This window comes from Xenopus laevis, chromosome 8S (genome assembly GCF_017654675.1).
Source record: "Xenopus laevis strain J_2021 chromosome 8S, Xenopus_laevis_v10.1, whole genome shotgun sequence".
NCBI classification, from domain to species: domain Eukaryota; kingdom Metazoa; phylum Chordata; class Amphibia; order Anura; family Pipidae; genus Xenopus; species Xenopus laevis.
The window spans coordinates 9,944,695-9,964,181 of record NC_054386.1 but is presented as its reverse complement, the minus strand read 5'-3'; the positions used below and the strand labels follow the sequence as shown (position 1 = coordinate 9,964,181).

General features: G+C 41.1%; 2 protein-coding genes across 4 annotated transcripts in view; one reads left to right on the top strand and one right to left on the bottom strand.

Moving 5' to 3' along the window:
• siva1.S (SIVA1, apoptosis-inducing factor S homeolog) overlaps positions 1 to 6,803 on the top strand; it is a 41,830-nt gene extending 35,027 nt beyond the window's left edge. The window contains exon 4 of the mRNA XM_041574034.1: positions 6,779 to 6,803. Coding sequence (XP_041429968.1) covers positions 6,779 to 6,788 — 10 coding nt within the window. The 3' untranslated portion in view covers positions 6,789 to 6,803. The remainder of the gene's footprint in view (positions 1 to 6,778) is intronic.
• Positions 1 to 19,487, bottom strand: part of akt1.S (v-akt murine thymoma viral oncogene homolog 1 S homeolog) — a 96,870-nt gene that overhangs the window by 22,823 nt on the left and 54,560 nt on the right. For all 3 annotated transcript variants that reach the window (XM_018231923.2, XM_018231924.2, NM_001090409.2), the window contains 8 exon segments: positions 19,283 to 19,411; positions 10,297 to 10,408; positions 8,088 to 8,238; positions 6,886 to 7,017; positions 6,436 to 6,501; positions 5,912 to 5,980; positions 3,805 to 3,930; positions 750 to 878 (listed from right to left, as the gene is read on the bottom strand). In XM_018231923.2, coding sequence (XP_018087412.1) covers positions 750 to 878; positions 3,805 to 3,930; positions 5,912 to 5,980; positions 6,436 to 6,501; positions 6,886 to 7,017; positions 8,088 to 8,238; positions 10,297 to 10,408; positions 19,283 to 19,411 — 914 coding nt within the window.

Sequence of the window (19,487 nt, the reverse complement as noted above, 5' to 3'; positions counted from 1 at the left end):
CGGCGGTTTAGATTCTAGCCGGCGGGAAGGTAGTTTGGGGAGATTAGCCGCCCGAAGAAGAGGAGATTTTCTGCCCTGAAGTATCTGTGCCTAGAGGCAGAATAAATAATAGGGTTTAATGTATAAGCATACTGGTAGGTTGAACAAAACCATAAACTGGGGAACTATATGACAACAAAATACAGAATACTTTTAGTGCAATGCTAGACAGGACAGTCACCTGATGTACCCGAGATTAATCACAGGCAACAAAAGCTCCTATCTGTCATTGCCCTTACTCTTGTAGTTCTAAGGGCAGTGACACACCAGGAGATTAATCGCTAGCGATAAATCGCTGCTTCTCTGGGCAACTAATCTGCACTCTCCAGTAAAAAGCTTTCCCATAGGCAATAATGTAAATCGCTGGTAAAACACGTGTTGCTCCAGTCTCCCAAAATCGATACAAGAGGAAACTTCAAGCGATTTTGGGAGACTGGAGACTTTACCACCAGCGATTCACATTATTGCCTATGGGAAAGCTTTTTACTGGAGAGTGCAGGAGATTAGTTGCCCAGAGAAGCAGCGATTTATCTCCTGGTGTGTCACTGCCCTAATAGCTCTCTCGTTATGTTTCCTCTCGTTATATCTCCAATGAGGTCAGTCCACATCACCGTCTCACCCCATCACTTCCCCAGCAATGCAGATTGTGTGGTTTACAATAACCCCCAATATAAAAACAGGCACTGTATAACGAATGAACAATTTCTTACCTCAGGAGCAAGATATTCTGGTGTTCCACAGAAGGTCTTCATGGTTGCCCCATCTTTTATTCCTTCTTTGCACAGTCCAAAATCTGTTATCTTTATGTGTCCGTCTTTGTCCAGCATTAGATTTTCCAACTAAAAAAAGAAACCACGGCAAAGAAATCAGTTGCTTTATACACAGAACAGCTGCATTTGTATTCTGAATAGAAGCACACATAAACAGATGTTACTTCTCCCCACTCTCTTATCTTGCATCTGTCTAGTGCATGTGGCCTTAGATAACCCAGCCAGTAGAGTGTCATGGAGATTGTCAAAACACAAAGGAAATTCTTTTGTCCCACATCAAACTGCTGAAAACCAGGAAGTGTTTTATTGCTTGTGTGTAACAGGTAAAGCGAGTGATCCCTGCAGCAGTTACCAACAGTTCCAGGCTGTTGAGAAAACAGTCACTCATCACCAGCAAAAAACATTGGCTGCAGATTCTGCATTATTTGCCAAGGCAAAGAATAGAGGTCAGTCTTAAAGGGATACTGTCATGGGAAAAAAAATTTTTTTTCAAAATGAATCCATTAATAGCACTGCTCCAGCAGAATTCTGCACTGAAATCCATTTCTCAAAAGAGAAAACAGATGTTTTTATATTCAATTTTGAAATCTGACATGGGGCTAGACATTTTGTCAATTTCCCAGCTGCCCCTGGTGATGTGACTTGTGCCTGCACTTTAGGAGAGAACTGCTTTCTGGCAGGCTGCTGTTTTTCCTTCTCAATGTAACTGAATGTGTCTCAGTGGGACATGGGTTTTTACTATTGAGTGTTGTTCTTAGATCTACCAGGCAGCTGTTATCTTGTGTTAGGGAGCTGCTATCTGGTTACCTTCCCATTGTTCTTTTGTTTGCCTGCTGGGGGGAAAAAGGGAGAGGGGTGATATCAGTCTAACTTGCAGTACATCAGTAAAGAGTGATTGAAGTTTATCAGAGCACAAGTCACATGACTTGGGGCAGCTGGGAAATAGACAATAAGTCTAGCCCCATGTCAGATTTCAAAATTGAATATAAAAAAATCTGTTTGCTCTTTTGAGAAATGGATTTCAGTGCAGAATTCTGATGGAGCAGCACTATTAACGGATTCATTTTGAAAAAAATGTTTTTTCCCATGACAGTATCCCTTTAAGGGGACAATAAAATGAAAAAAAAAGGTTTCACTTTTGCCTGCAAACATTGTGCAGTGTAATAGTAGCCTAGTTTTGATCAGATGACACTAACTATTGTTCTACACTCCTGAGGGTAAAAGAATGGTTTAGGGCAGAGACACACGCTCAGATTCGGGGAGATTAGTCGGCGAGCGACAAATCTCCTCTTCTTTGGGGCGACTAATCTCCCCCAAACTGCCTCCCGCCAGCTAGAATGTAAATCGCCGGCAGGATGGCAATCGGTGGGCTTCATTTTTCGAAGTTGCCTCACGAGGAAACTTCGGAAAACGAAGCGCTCAGACAGCCATCCCGCCGGCCATTTAGATTCTAGCTGGCAGTAGAGGCTTTTCAGGGAGATTAGAAGAAGAGGCAATTTATTTCTGGGCGACTAAATCCCCCCGAATCTTAGCATGTGCCCTTACACTTAAATGTTTGTATTTATATACTGCACCAGGGCAGTACTTTAAGGGTGGTGACCCAGCGACAAATCTCCTCTTCTTCGGGCGACTAATCTTCCCAGAATGCCTTCCCGTCGGCTAGAATGTGAATCGCAGGCCGGATGGCACTTGGATCGCTTCGTTTCCGAAGTCACCTGAAATTGCCTCATGAGGAAACTTGGGGCGACATTGGAAAGCCGAAGCGATCCAAGGCTAGAAAGTGAATCGCCGGCAGGAAGGCATTTCGGGGAGATTAGTCGCCCCGAAGATGAGAAGATACAGGTATGTCGCTGGGTGACTAATCTCACCCAATCGCAGTGTGTGCGCCACCACCATAAATCATTCAGTCCCTGGCTCAATGGGGGTTACAATCTAAGGTCCCTGTCACACACACACTATAGACAATTTTTTGGATTGTGGGTGGAAACAGGAGTACCCCTTGCTAGATAACCACCACACAGACATGGGGGGGGGGGACATACAAACTAATTTGCAGATAGTTCCCTGACTGGAATCAAACCTAGGACCCCCAGAAAGTGACACTGCAATGACATGACAAGCGTTGATACTAGCACTTGCTAAGCTATTACAATGTTATTGCAATCGTATGTCGCTAAAACTGAAGTTTGTATGGATATATATGTTAAAAGTTGATCAATAGATTTTTTTATATTCAATTTTGAAATCTGACATGGGGCTAGACATATGGTCAATTTCCCAGCTGCCGCAAGTCATGTGACTTGTGCTCTGATAAACTTCAATCACTCTTTACTGCAAGTTGGAGTGATATCACCCCCCTCCCTTTTTCCCCCCAGCAGCCAAACAAAAGAACAATGGGAAGGTAACCAGATAGCAGCTCCCTAACACAAGATAACAGCTGCCTGGTAGATCTAAGAACAACACTCAATAGTAAAAACCCATGTCCCACTGAGACACATTCAGTTACATTGAGAAGGAAAAACAGCAGCCTGCCAGAAAGCATTTCTCTCCTAAAGTGCAGGTACAAGTCACATGACTTGGGGCAGCTGGGAAATTGACAATATGTCTAGCCCCATGTCAGATTTCAAAATTGAATATAAAAAAATCTGTTTGCTCTTTTGAGAAATGGATTTCAGTGCAGAATTCTGCTGGAGTAGCACTATTAACTGATGCGTTTTGAAAAAAAACATGTTTTCCGATGACAGGATCCCTTTAACTACACATTTTTGAACTAGTAAATGCAATGCTTCAAGCTCCCCATGAAACAGCCCCATGTGGCTTTACTCCTGCTTTCCTTCATTTAGCCAACACTCCACTCAATTCCCTGTATTTAGGGATAGTGTTTGGACACAGCTAGAAAGGGACCTGAACATTTAGAACAGCTCTCTGTCTCTGAATATGATTAATGAGTTCATATAAAATGGTAAAAAGTTCAACAACTCGCAAGCGCACTTACCTTCAAGTCTCTGTAAACTACATTTTTCTCAGAATGAAGATAATCTAAAGCAGAAACAATCTCTGCCCCATAAAACCGGGCACGATCTTCAGAGAATATACGTTCTCTTGATAAGTGGAAGAATAACTAGAGACAAAAAAAAAGGATTGAATTTCACGAAGGAATTTTCTGATAAGCAAAACGCACAGTATTGTAACATTGTGCAGTGATAGGCTGAATTACTGATTACATTTGTACAAGCCTATTGGATCATTATGTTTCATTATAGACGTAGAGATCCGCTCATCTCTCGCCGATATGCCCAAAATGAGGTCGGCGATATCGGGCTGATCCGATTGGATTATAATGCATCCGATATGGGCGGTCGGATTGCAGCCGCATCTGTGCGTTTATGCATTCCCGCGATCCGACCTCCCATATCGGATGCATTATGATCCAATCGTTGGGCCCTATCGGATCAACCCGATATCGCCCACCTCAATTTTTTAACCTGCCCGATCGAGATCTGGCCGACTTTCAACCAGATATCGATCGTGGAGCCGTCTGATGGCCCCACACATAGGCCAATAAGCTGTAGATTTTATCGGCCTGTGTATGGGGGCCTTTACCCAATGAGTGACAAATATAAATGTGTGCCATGGGGTTAAAAAACACTGCATAGCCTCGATGAACTGATATTCTGACAAGTTCTATCACTGATCAGGACATGAAGAGATAAAGTAAGGAAAGAGAAAGCATTTCAGTTTTATAGCAGTGGATTTGTTGCATGTAAAATGTATTGTTTGTAGGTTGGTGGTTCCGGTTTTGAAGCAGCAGCAGGATGGGAGTTAATTAGTAGTGATGAGCGAATCTGTCCCATTTTGCTTCACTGAAAAATTTGCGAAACTGCGGAAAAATTAGCAAAACTTCGGGCGAATATTGAAAACACATCGCTGCGTGTGCATTAGCGCAGGCGACTTTTCATTGTAGCCTATGGGAAAAAACACTGAGGCAGTTCGGGGAGATAGTCGCTCAGAAGACGAGGCGATAAGTCGCCAGGTGACAAAATCTCCCCCAATCTCCTCGTGCGAACTAACCCTTAGGGTGAAGACACACAGAGCTACTAGTACCAGCAACTTGTCATGGCTACAAAACAGGCAATAGTGAAAACTGGCTTTGCTACTTGTGTTTTAGAAAAGGCAATTCTCAGTATCATCTATGGCAGTGTATTTTGTAGCCACAAAAAGTAGCTGCTACTAGTAGCTATGTTGTTTTCACCCTTCAATGTGCGTTTTTTCTTATGGCAACTTTTTTTCTCCTAATGCATTAGGGCAGAGACGCGTTGCAATTCTGGTAGATTAGTCCCCTGGCGACAAATCTCTTTTTCAGGGTGACTAATCTCCCTGAACTTCCTCCCCGCCAACTAGAATGTAAATAGCCGGTGGGATGGCACTAGGATCGCTTTGTTTTCCGAAGTCGTCCAAAGTTTCCTCGTGAGGCAACTTCGGGCGGCTTTGGAAAACGAAGCACTCAGAGTGCCATCCCACCGGCTATTTACATTCTAGCTGGAGAGAATGCAGTTCGGGGAGATTAGTCGACACGAAGAAGAGGAGATTTTCTTATGGCGACTTTTTTTCTCCAAATGCATTAAAGTCAATGGGCGTTTTTTCTTATGGCAACTTTTTTTTGTCCTAATGTAATTTTCTTTGGAAATTCAAAAGAAATCTATGGCTGGCGAATAAATTCGATCATCACTATTAATTTGTTTTATTTATTTATTTTCGATAACATGTCAACATTACCTTGAAAGAAATGGCACACATGTATAGGCTACATGCTGCAGTTTTTTAAAAACACCATTAGGTTTTCTAGTGATAACTGCAGCACTTCCCACTGCAGAGACTTTTGGTGATTTGGGAACCTAAAATTTAACAGCCCAAAACAGTGGCCCCTATGAGAAATGGGTAAAAGTGTGAGCATCAGCATCTGTCGGCGAGTGTTCAAGTTTATGGACTAGCAGTTGGCTGCTGTCAGAATACCCATTTAATGTTGTCAATCTGTAAGAAAAACGTTTGTGTAGAACGGTGAAAGAAATGGCAATAGGCAGCCATATTTGCTTAGTACTGACCTCTCCTCCATTGGCATACTCCATCACAAAACATAAGCGATCATGAGTCTGAAAAGAATATTTTAATGCCTGCAAGAAATGAAAGGTGAGTGTCCAACAGCTTCTGACCTCGATATATTGCTATCAAAGCAAACATAAAGCTCAGCCTCATATTGTGACATTTCTATTCTATGGGTACTGTATATTGTGAGTCGGTCCCTAAGCTCAGTAAGTGACAGCAGCACAGAGCATGTGCAGTGAATCAGCAGAAAAGAAGATGGGGAGCTACTGGGGCATCTTTGGAGACACAGATCTTTACTGCTAAAGGGCTGTGGTTGCCTTGGGCTGGTACAGAAACCTAAAACATAATCTACAACATTTCTAGCTACTTCTTTAGTTAAGCTTTAGTTCTCCTTTAAGTTGAGAACAATGGAGATGATGCAGTTTGGAAGGGACCTGTGTACTCTGACCAAAATGATTTACTTACGTGTGGAATTATGTTCTACATTACATGGAAAACGTTGTAATTTCTGTTCAACACTTACTGTTAGGAAGGGATGCCTAGAATTCTGTAGGACGCGGTTTTCCGTAAGCGTGTGGGCTACTTCATCCTGAAAATGAAAAGGAAACCTTTAAAAGCATAAAATACTCACTCTAGAGCTGATTAAATCAGATTCAGTTCATAAATATGTTAGGCATGCATCCCTTGTATAACAAATCTGTTTTGTCCTACTAAAACAAGCCCTCCAGATTGCTTGAATTTAGTGCTTTCCTACTGCTGAAAGTACTACGGACACTGCATTCCTCCTAACTGCCCCTATGAAGCCCCAATGTGCAGCATTTTCTAATTAAGGAGGAAACGTTTTTCTTTTTTTTTCTTTTTTTTAGAAAATCATGAAAACGTATGGACAAGCGCTGGCCAAAAGCTCCTACAAGAAAGTGAAAGTTATTCCAGGGAGAAAACGGAAAACCTGGAGGAATTCTGCGTCACTTACCTTTGCAACAATAACTTCTTTTTTTAAAATTTTCATAGCGTAATATCGTCCCGTTGCTTTCTCTTTTACTAAAATAACTTTTCCAAACGTTCCTTTCCCCAAAAGCTTGAGATACTCAAATTCATTCATTGTCTGTTGAGATTAAATGAAAAGTATTTTGGAGAATTCAACACTTTGCCAAATGCTCCCAGTTTAACTACAGCTGGGCCAATAGCTTGATTTAGTCACATATTATGTACATCTGGCCGGCCTGGCGTGAATTCATAGCGAAATTCCACGTTTCACCACTGGCGAAAAAACTCCGCGGTGTCAAAAAAATCTGGACGCACATCCGAAAAGTCGCTTGCGTCAAAATCGACATGTGTCAACACTATTCGACACTTTAACAATGGCGTCAAAATTGACATGGGCGTCATGAGTTTTTTCACAAATTTTTTGACGATTTTTGAAGTGACACAGGAGAAATTCGCCCATCACTAATAATTAGTCGCATGCCCTTTGATTAAAGAGGCCTCACCTACAAACGTGTACATTTAAAGGGATCCTGTCATCGGAAAACATGTTTTTTTCAAAACGCATCAGTTAATAGTGCTACTCCAGCAGAATTCTGCACTGAAATCCATTTCTCAAAAGAGCAAACAGATTTTTTTTATATTCAATTTTGAAATCTGACATGGGACTAGACATATTGTCAATTTCCCAGCTGCCCCTGGTCATGTGACTTGTGCCTGCACTTTAGGAGAGAAATGCTTTCTGGCAGGCTGCTGTTTTTCCTTCTCAATGTAACTGAATGTGTCTCAGTGAGACATGGGTTTTCACTATTGAGTGTTGTTCTTAGATCTACCAGGCAGCTGTTATCTTGTGTTAGGGAGCTGTTATCTGGTTACCTTCCCATTGTTCTTTTGTTTGGCTGCTGGGGGGAAAAGGGAGGGGGGTGATATCACTCCAACTTGCAGTACAGCAGTAAAGAGTGATTGAAGTTTATCAGAGCTCAAGTCACATGACTTGGGGCAGCTGGGAAATTGACAATATGTCTAGCCCCATGTCAGATTTCAAAATTGAATATGAAAAAATCTGTTTGCTCTTTTGAGAAATGGATTTCAGTGCAGAATTCTGCTGGAGCAGCACTATTAACTGATTCATTTGGAAAAAAATGTTTTTTCCCCATGACAGTATCCCTTTAAGATTCAAACGACACTTACAACTTTATGTTTTGGTTTCGAATGAGAAACTTCCATTTCCTCAGCTCCAGAATTATCACTTGGCGAGTCGCCGGACCGAACCTCCATCATTTCTTCTTCCTGCTTCTTGAGGTTGTCGGCTACATGTTGTATCACCTGAATCCATTCTTCCCTGAAATGAAACCGTGAAAAAATACTCGCACTGCTAGAGAAGTATCGGAGAAATACGATCTTCATGACAATTTTTTCAGAACATCCCAAAAAATAAAGAGAGCAGGGGGTAGTAACAATTGGTGGTCTACCCAGCTGCAGATCGTTTTTGGTTTTGCCACCAATATGGATTGAGGCTGCTTAGCTACCATCAAGTACAAACTACTGTTTTATTATTATTATTAAACAGAAAAAAAGAAATAATTAAAAAAAATAGATTTGCTTAAAACGGAATCTAACGGGAGATGGGCTTCCTATGTGCATCTGGTTTCCAGATAAGAGAGCCCATACCTGTATAAGGAAGGATTTATGATGAGTACTTTTTGGCAGGAAAAACCCAAGGTGATTCCAAGAAATGTAACCTTGATCCTACTCTAAAACACTCATCCCGTCTGACACTTTGCATTAGGTTTATTATATGTTGGTAAGATTCCCAGAATAATTACAATGCTACAAAGCAGTGATCTCCAACCAGTAGCTCGTGAGCAACATGTTGCTCACCAACCCCTTGGATGTTGCTCCCAGTGGCCTTCGAAGCAGGTGCTTATTTTTGAATTCCAGGCTTGGAGGCAAGTTTTGGTTCTCATAAAAACCAGGTTTATTGCCAAATAGAGTCTCATGTAGGCTACCACTCCACATAGGGGCTACCAATAGACCAGTGATCCCCAACCAGTAGCTCGTGAGCAACATGTTGCTCTCCAACCCCTTGGATGTTGCTCCCAGTGGCCTCAAAGCTGTTGCTTATTTTTGAATCCCTATCTTAGAGGCAAGTTTTGGTTGCATAAAACCATGTTTATATCTAAACGGTGCCTGCTGTAGGCTGTCAGTCCATATAGGTATAGGGGCTACCAAAAAGCCAATTACAGCACATATTTGGCACCCCCGCAAACTTTTTCCATGCATGTGTTGCTCTCCAACTCTTTTTACAATTGAATGTGACTCATGGGTAAAAAAAAAAAAAAAAAGGTTGGGGACTCCTGCAATAGACAATCAGAGCCAATATTTGGCACTGCCAGGAACTTTTTGCATGCTTGTGTTGCTCCCAAACGGTTTGCGGCTAACAGCATATTTACCAAGCTTTTTTTCATTCTGGCAAGTATAAAGCTTGTTATCTCCATCCTAGCTTGAATTTTTTGGGATTAATATGCTCTAACACCCCATAGAACCCAATGGATTGGAGCCAGCTTCAGTTATCACTATTTTAGCCCAAGTCACAAAATCTCCATGTGAATTAAGTGCACCAAGAAAACCTTTGTACAAGGGGGTTCAGTATTAGGCAAGTACAGGATATAAATCATTGTCAGTTGCTCCAGTGTGAACATCATACAAATCTACATCTAAATTTCCAATGAAACTATAATTTACAGCTTCGCTTCAGAAAGAGACTGACCATGTGTTGGTCATCTTTCAAAGTTTTTGGTGTCCAACAGGCAATGGATGTAAACAATGACTTCTCAGAGTCCATTTTTTAACAGGCCGCCAAGTCCCCAATGAATAGAACTACTGTGCCAGGAAGAGAAACCTTTTGGCAATAATTGGCAATACAGCCCTATGGGTAAATACACATGGGCAATTCACTTGTTATTGTGTTGTGAGTAGTACTACTACTATTACTATTAGTACTAGTATTTTAGGTCTTGATCTATGATCCCGTTCTGTGTTTGTATACATTCCGGAGGTTATTGGCTACAGGGACAAATGACACAAGCTGTTCGGCATTACATACCACACAAGAAACAGAGGTGAAGACCAAAAGTAGAAATATTTTCATCTTGCTGTACTTGAAACTTACCTTTCAGAATCTCCACACAGTGCTGAACGAAGCCTAGAAGGGCAGCTCGGAGCCACGTGTTAAAGAGCCCAGCTTTATTGTGTATCACAGATCTCGGCAACAAAGGACACGGCTACACTGTTACTTCCCAGAGAAATTATGTCTTTCCCAACAGCTGGATTAACGGCCAGATCCAACAGTATTAAATATGCACAGCCGTGTTTGAATAGCAATACAAGTAGAACATACCGCTCCTCTGGAGAATCCACATGAAATGTTCTTTCAATTACTGTGGTCCACTGGAGGCACCGAATGATAAATGTGTTTGGTTTTGGTCGTTCTGTCTTCATCAGCTGACATTCTATCACATACAAGGGGAGAGAGGGATGCCTCATAAGCCTCTTTAAACACTCATTTGTCTTGATTTTATCCAGCACACACGAGTAATCAGCCACAAGTTCTGCAAGAGTACATCTTTAAAGGGATATTATCCTCCAATAATAATCACTCCGCAATTGAACTTACCAGGGAAAGGTAGTGCTGGGCAGCTTTGTTAGGAGATTACATTTTATTACAGTTATATTGTAAGTATTATGTAGATCTGGTATCCCTGCTTCTAATAAAGACCATGAATATTAATTATATTAATAATATTGACCCAATGGAACTTGTAGTATCTAGTATGCTTAAAGGGGAACTATCGTGAATATTAAAATTTTATAGAAGTGTCATCATACTGAAATAAGAAACTTTCTCAATAGAAAAAAAAGTCACGCGATTTCCCTCCCCACCCCTTTCGGTTCGGCCGGGCAGAAGGATTCGGCCGAATCCTGCTAAAAAATGCTGAATCCTGGCCGAATCCTGAACCGAATCCTGAATTCGGGTCCATCCATAGAAGTAACAATTACAATCTTTCTTGGAAAAGATCTTTCCAAGAAAGATCGGTCGTATCAATACATACGTGTAGAGCTGAATCATCAGATATACAGATAGAAACAATAGAATTCTATGTGTATCTGACGATTCAGCACTAATAATGGCCGATGTTTGGGTCCCTTCAAAGGCACTCGATTAAAATTTTCTGTCCAGCCTGGTCGACGAGCCGACCGATATCCAAGTCTTCTGCCGATAACGGTCTGCTATTTCCCCACCATACACGCAACGAATATCGCACGAAAATTAGTTTTGTGCGATATTATTTGTGCGTTTACGACCACCTTAAGTGCTGGATCGTCACATACAGGTAGAATTCTATTTTATCTACCCATATATCTGAAAATTCAGCTCTACACGTGTGTATTGAAACAAATGATCTTTCTTGGAAAGATCGTAATTGTTAAGTTTAAGGCTACCTTTAGGGTACACCTGGCGAATCAGGGAGATTTAGTCGCCTGGCAACTAAGCGCCTCTTCTTTGGGGTGACTAATCTCCCCGAACACCTTCCCCCTGTCTTGCGCTGGCTATAATGAAGTCGCCTGCGGCATGGCACACGCGACGCTTCGTATTCCCGAAGTCGCCCGAAGTTTCCTGAGGCAACTTCGGAATACGAAGTGCCGCATGTGCCATGCCGCAGGCGACTTTTCATTCGCCAGGTCTACCCTTAGTCATACTCTTATCTCAGAAGCCAAGTCTTTAACATTCATATTGCAATTCTTTTAGTACTAATTGAATAATACAGGGATAGAACGTTTTTTTTTCCAGCACTTATTCTGATGAGAATATCCTTTAACAATAAAAGGTAATTTAACACCTAACCTGGATGTTGTAGGCTCAGACACATATTTTACAGGTTAATAAAATAAATATGGACAAACAAAAACCGAACAAATAATTTTCGTTGCCCAGAAGTGGAAGCATACCGGCAATACAACTGTAATTATCTGAAATGTGTTAAGCCTGGCACTCAGTGGTGTAAGACAATGTTGCTCCGGTGTCCTTTTTAATTTCAAGAACATTAAAACAAATCATTTTTTTTTCTATCTAGAGGCACGGCGGTTCACTCAATTACACATTATATATATAAACGGTGATTAATGTTGCAGGAAATAACTTGCCTTATGTTTCTCATTTAGAAAACAGAATGCTTCAACTTGTAACATTTCAACTGTTCTCAAACTACAGCTCCTCTCATTCTTTGTCAGGCTGGGACAACAGTGGGATAGAGGAATTTGTGGCTCAACCACAGCTACGAGGCTAAAGAATAAAGATTGCGGTCAACAAAGTGTGCACCTCCAGCTGAATACACAGCTATGATACTGCAACCAATCAGAAGACAGCATTTACTGGTCTGTTTGAAGGAAATCACCCGATTGGTTGCTTTGGGATACTGGACCTGGAAAATACTTTGGGGTAAATTTATCAAAGAGCTCTCTATTAATTTCTATGGGATTTTGAAAGGCGTATTTATCAATGGGTGAAAGTGAAATTTCACCCTTTGATAAATACGCCTTTAAAAACCCCATAGAAATGAATGGGAAGTGGCGGAACTTCACTATTAACTTCACTCTTTGATAAATATACCCCTGTGTACCGTGCCCGTTTTATCAATAACCCCAAGTGCAAAAGAACAATGCTTATTACAATGAAAGGGCGGATAATCTCCCCCGAACTGCCTTCCCATCGGCTAGAATCGAAATCGCCGGCGGGGTGGCACTCGGAACGCTTCGTTTTCCGAAGATGCCCGAAGCTGCCTCACGAGGAAACTTCGGGCGACTTTGGAAAACGAAGCGCTCAGAGTGCCATCCCGCTGGCGATTTAGATTCTAGCAGGCGGGAAGGCAGTTCGGGAAAATAAGTCGCAAGAGGCGATTTGTCGCTGGGCAACTAAACTCCCCGAATCTCTGCCCTAACTCAGCAATACACAATTCTAAGTTTCATATAGGAAAAAACTTTTTTCATTTCTGGTGCATATTTTGCATTTTGTGCATGTATTGCATTTAGAGAAATTTTTTTACAATTCTAAGTTTGTCTGCAACTCTTCCTTAGGGGCACCATGACATACCTCCCAACATTTGAAAAACGAAAAGAAAGACAAAAACTTGTGCTGCGCGTAGGGCGACAATTTTTTGTCCACGCCCATTTTATAGTCACACCCCCTAATTACCATGGCCATTTTACAAAGTTTGGGAGTTTTAGTGCAATGTTTTATGTGTTATAGCAGTAATGGAAGTGAATTGCCCCTTATGCAGCGAGTCTCCGTTCTCCCAAGAGACTTGAATATCTTAAATAGTTACAATGGTTTCTTTGCTTATCCTAAATTGTTACAAAAGCATCTAAGTGCAGTTGCTGGCTGTTCTTGGCTCTCTGTCGAAAAAGGCTCTTATTTTAACAGAAACGTTGTATCTTTTTCTCGAGTCAGTGCAGGAGATCAAAGAGAAAGTCGGGACATTTCAGTAAGAAACTGGGGACTGTGGGCTGAGCTGTGAAATTGGGACAGTTCCGTATGAAAATGGGACAGTTGAGAGGTATGCAATGGGGCAAAATTGTTTCAATCCGTTAGATGGGGAAGTGGCTAATAGAGGAAGAAGGTATTTAGATTTATTAAAGTAGATAGAACAACTTGGGCTTTGGTTACACTGATAAAAGAGACCAACCAGAGCATATTATAAAGGATTTTTGCCTCAAAAAATCCACACAAATACTGGACAGGAATAACCATTAAAATAAATAGCTTGCACTTGTTGGTGGCACTAGTCCTTGTCTTTCACTAGGTGCCCTGCTATGTGTGTTAATAGGTCTTTGTCTGGAGACCCCGTTTCTTTCTGGAAGCAGCTCCGCTTGTCTCCTTGCAGCTGTTCCACACTGGAGTCTCTGCCACCAGAGAGCTATGAATAGACCTGCAATTTCCCTTTTTTGTTTATACACAGTATTATACACAGAATGGGATGCCTGATCTTGTGCAAAGACTGGAATGAGAGAATAAGGGGTTGTAGGGCATTGCTTACACGGATATACAAGTAATACCTGTGCCAAGTACAGTGCACTGCAAACAAGGATTTTTGACTCAGTTGTGCATTGTGGGAGCATTTAATAAAAGGTATCAGAAGGGATAGAAAAGAACCCCCACTTGATCAGTTAAAGGGGACCCGTCACCCAAAAAAATTATTTCAAATCCTATTTTATCATGTTAGTCAAGCAGAATGAACTTTAATTACACTGTATAAATTATTTGAATCTTGTTTCCATCAGTCTGGGAATTCATAATTATAACAAGCAGGAAGGAGACATTTTGTAGACACTGTTATTAAGACAAGTCTTGCATCATCTCAGGGTCTTGTTTGTGCACCAGAATGGGGGACCTGATGTCCATCCCCATGCCCTGCCCTGGCTACACAATTAAATGGTTAAGAGAACTGGGGGAATGTAAGGAGAGCAGTGACTTCTAGGAAGTGCTGAATGGAAAGTGAAAGTAATTGCTTGACCCGCCTCTATGCCTAGGCATAGAGGAGGGGCAGGCAATATTTGATTGACAGCTGATATTTTTAAGTGAGTTTACAACAGCTATGAATGCTTTAATAAAAAAAAGAAATTGGATTTCATATTTAATTTGAAAAGGACTTGTATTATACAGATTTTTATGTCTGGGTGACGGGTCCACTTTAAACTAAAGCAGTCACAATGTATTTTTTACACACTTATTAAATCCCAGTTAAGTTATAATCTTTAATGCTCCTACGTGAGTACTAAGGTTCAATTGATTAAATTAAAGGAAAACTATACCCCCAAAATGAATACTTAAGCAACGGATAGTTTATATCAAATTGAATGACATATTAAAAATCTTACCAAACTGGAATATATATTTACATAAATATTGCCCTTTTACATCTCTTGCCTTGAACCACCATTTTGTGACTCTATCTGTGCTGCCTCAGAGATCACCTGACCAGAAATACTGCAGCTCGAACTGTAACAGGAAGAAGTGAGGAAGCAAAAGGCAGAACTCTGTCTGTTAATTGGCTCATGTGACCTTACATGTGGTTTATATGTGAGCACAGTGAATCTTACGATCTCAGGGGGCGGCCCTTATTTTTTAAAATGGCAATTTTCTATGTATGATTACCCAATGGCACATACTACTAAAAAAGTATATTATTATGATAATGGTTCATTTATATGAAGCAGGGTTTTACACATGAGCTGTTTTACTCAGTATCTTTTAATAGAGACCTACATTGTTTGGGGGGTATAGTTTTCCTTTAAGTAGACTGCCATTGGATAGGATAAAAACTAAAATCAATGCTCAAATTCATGAAAAAAGGAGGAAAATGAAATGAGAGGAGGTAGAGTTGTCCCAAAACTGTTGCCTAAATCGTTTCTATCCCTGGGACACTACAAAGATGGAGAAGGCAGAGTAACCGGGACTGTGGTCTCAGTTTTTAGCTGGGCCCTAAGCTGGTTTGAGATAAAACCACAATTCCACGGTTTCCTGGGAGTTTAGTATACAGAGAAGGAGCTGAACCGAGCAAGGATTATTTCCACCACCCCCCCCAAAAAAAAGGTTTTTGAATTAAAATTAAAAATAGCCAAAGATCAATGGATAAGAACGCCGACGCGCGTTTCGCAATGTTGGCTTTGTCAAGGCGTAATGAAAATATTCCCTCAGACGCATGGTTTAAATTACTTCCGCGTCCTACGTCGCGTGGCTAAGTTATCGCGAGACCTTACCACTCGATCGCACACGCTCACTCGCTCCCCATACTCCTATCGCGAGGACCTCCTGGAGTACGTGTGCCTCTCTCCTATTGGCTCCGCCGTTGTCATGACACCCACGCCGTAACCCAGTGTTATACAACGCAATAGAACACCCCTGTCATTCACCCTGGTTAGTTTAAACTTTCTACATGCCGATATTGCGCTTATGATCCTAAACCAGGAGTTTCCATATAGACAGGAATGTTGTGGAACATTTCTATTTTTACAAATCACCAATGTATATGGACTAGTTTTTTTTAACCTATGATTGAATTATTTATATATTTATATTCTGTGCTTTGGGATTTAATAAGTGTATAAAAAAATACATTGTGACTGCTTTAGTTTAACTGATCAAGTGGGGGCTCTTTTCTATCCCTTCTGATATTGTGAAATTCGAATACTGACTGCAGTCAGACCTCTGCTTGAATCAGAAGGATAAAAACAAAGGGACAGTGGTGTGGTTTGTGTTTTTCTGATTTAAAGTGGACCTGTCACCTACACATAAAACACTGCATACTGAAAGTCCTTTCCAAATTAAATATGGAACCCCAAAAAAATTTTTCATTAAAACATCCATACCTGTTATAAAGGTGTTTAAATATTTAAACTGTCAATCAAATATTACCTGCCCCACCTCTATGCCCGTGGCATAGAGGAGGGGCAGTCAATTACTTTCACTTTCCATTCTGCACTTCCTACATGTCACAGCTCTCCTCACATTCCCCCTTCCTTTCTCAGGCTCTATAATTGTGTAGGGCGCTGCACATGGACATTGGGTCCCTCATTCTGGTTCATACACAAGATTTTGGGGTGATCCACAATTTCCCTTAATAACCGTGTCCACAAAATGGCAGCTGCCTGCTTGCTGTGATTGTATAATTCCAAAACAGAAGGAAACAAAATTGAAATAATAAATACAGTGTAAGTAAAGTTTATTTTGCTCAACTAACATGATAGAAAAGAATTTGAAATTATTTCTTAGGGTGACAGGTCCCCTTTAATAAAAGGTACAAATCTGATGGTCACACATGAACCACAGAACTCTACTGTAAGGGTTAAAAGGTATAAATGGGGTTTACCTTGACGTGGTATGGTGGCTTTTCAACTTTATGATCATAACTTTGTAACTAAAAACCCCTGTTTTGTAAACATATGCATTTATATTGAATTACTTATAAGACAGGGGCCCCGGGAAGTGCATTGTAAGTAGCACTTCCATTATACTTAAATATATTTTGTATTAGAATGCTCTCTGTACCAAGTATCCTATGACACGATACATTAATATTTAAGAAAAACTAAAGATAACCTCTACTTAATAGCATTGTGCAGTTTGTCCTTTAAAGCACTGGAGGGAGCCAAATTGAGCACCTACAATTGAGAGATACGAGATTATATACAGAATTCTGACATTTTTGCTTACATTTAAGACGGGCTTTGAGAGACAATTCTACACGCCATTCCATTTCACAACAGTACAGTTTCCTAGGCACTTGGGGGCAGATTTAATTTTAGTCGAATATCGAGGGTTAATTAACCCTCGATATTCGACTGCCGAATTGAAATCCTTCGACTTCGAATATCGAAGTCAAAGGATTTACCACAATTTGTTCGATCAGAACGGAACGATTCAATCCTTCGAATTGTTTGATTCGAAGGATTTTAATCCATCGATCGAACGATTTTTCTTCAACCAAAAAAACATTAGAAATGTTCCCCATAGGCTAACATTGACTTCGGTAGGTTTTAGGTGGCGAACTAGGGGGTCAAAGTTTTTTTTAAAGAGACAGTACTTCGACTATCGAATAGTCGAACGATTTTTAGTTCGAATCGTACGATTCGTAGTCGAAGGTCGAAGTAGCCCATTCGAAATTCAAAGTTTTTTGCATTTGAATCCTTCACTCGAGCTAAGTAAATGGGCCCCTTGGTATCACAGCCAAAAAGTTATACTGGGGGGAAAGGGGTGTAAGTCTGACATCCCACAGAATAAACAAAAGTAGGAAATGTACCACTGGATCTGCTAGAGAAAGAATAGGAGGAAAGCCAAGGAGGAAGGAGGCTGTATCTCCAGCACAGACATTCACCCAATGACAGTTCTTAGGAAGTGAACAGCATTGTTTCCCTATCTCCATTCATTGTGGGAATTGGCATCAGAACGGTTGCGGAGGATCCAGTGGAGCCATAAAACCCATCAGGGAGAGAAACAATAAGCAAAGTGGTGCAACTTCTGTCCCTTCATTTCTTCAAAAGGTGGAAGGAATCAAGTGAACAAAACTGTATGTTCAAGACATATTTAATATGTTCATATATATTTATCTATATAGCCCCAGAAATGTGCTTTACAAGTTGTGAGCACAGACAGGGGTATAGTATAAAAATTATACAGCACCAAAAGATAAATCTATGCTTAAGAGCTTAAAGCTTTCAAATAGGGAGGCACCGAATCCACTATTTTGAAATCGGCCGAACCCCTGAATCCTTCGCAAAATATTTGGCCGAATACAGAACCGAATCCTAATTTGCATATGCAAATTATGGGTGGGCAGGGGAAAACATTTTTTACTTCCTTGTTTTGTGACAAAAATTCACGAGATTTCCCTCCCCATCCCTTATGCAGATTCGGATTTGGTTCGGCCGGGCAGAAGGATTCGGTGCATCCCCACTTTCAAAACACAGTTGGGATGACGTCCCTGCCTCAAGGAGTTTACATATTAGAAGGGATGTTCAACTTAAAGTTGCTTTTATTCCAACTACCAACATCCCATGTTGTAGTAGTTCAACATCTGGAAGTGAAATTAAAAATATAAGAAAAGATACTTCACTTTTGTAAAGAGTTTATGCAGTTGGTGGACAAAAACCTTATTTGGGTTTTTCTGTCTGTTTGAATTGTACACACACATATAAAATCAGATGGACTCTCTTGGCCAACTAGCCCAACTAGTCACCTGCCAGCACTGTCTCCAGTTCAATTGTAACTAGTTTCTCCCTCAAATGTTACTAGTTGTTACATTTGTTTTCTGTAGAATAAAAATACCAAAACCAAACTTCAATTGATCCCTAGAAGCAGTGGACCCCTGTAATAGTGATGTACTGGTTGGGTAAAAACCCCCCTGAAGTCCACCCTCCCTCCACCCACACCTGCCTACCGGCTTCCTTTTATAGACCCGCCCCTTCAATGATTTCACAAAAGAGGCGGAGCGAGCAGGTGTGCGGCTATAAAGCCAGAAGCCGGCAGTTGAAGCCAGGTCTGGGCTGAGAATTAAAATAGGCCCTGGCATTTTAGGTACACAGAGGCCCAATCAGCCCACATAGAGGCCCAAACAGCCCCCCACCAGCCCACTAAATACTGACTTTCTATGGGACCTTATAGCAGCCCCTCTGGCATTTGCCAGAACCCACAGATTGCCAGTCCAGGCCTGGTTGAAGCCAACCCTCCATCCAGGAAGAGGAGTACGAGGATGGCCCGAACCCGCCTGTATCGGGTATCGGACCGGCTGGCACATCACTACCCTGTAATATTGAAACACAGGAATACTTACTGGCTACAGAGAAATTATTTAAAGGAGTTTCCAACTGGTCAACATCTTGTGGACGCTCTTTGTACCCAATGAAAGTACCGTCAGATTTGAGGAGGAAGTAGCGGGGACGCCAGGTCTTTATGTATTCACCTGTAAAGCAGACAGAGCAAAGTCTCAGTGCTAAGCGTGGCCATGAAAGAACATTATCTGAACGAAAACACAAGTA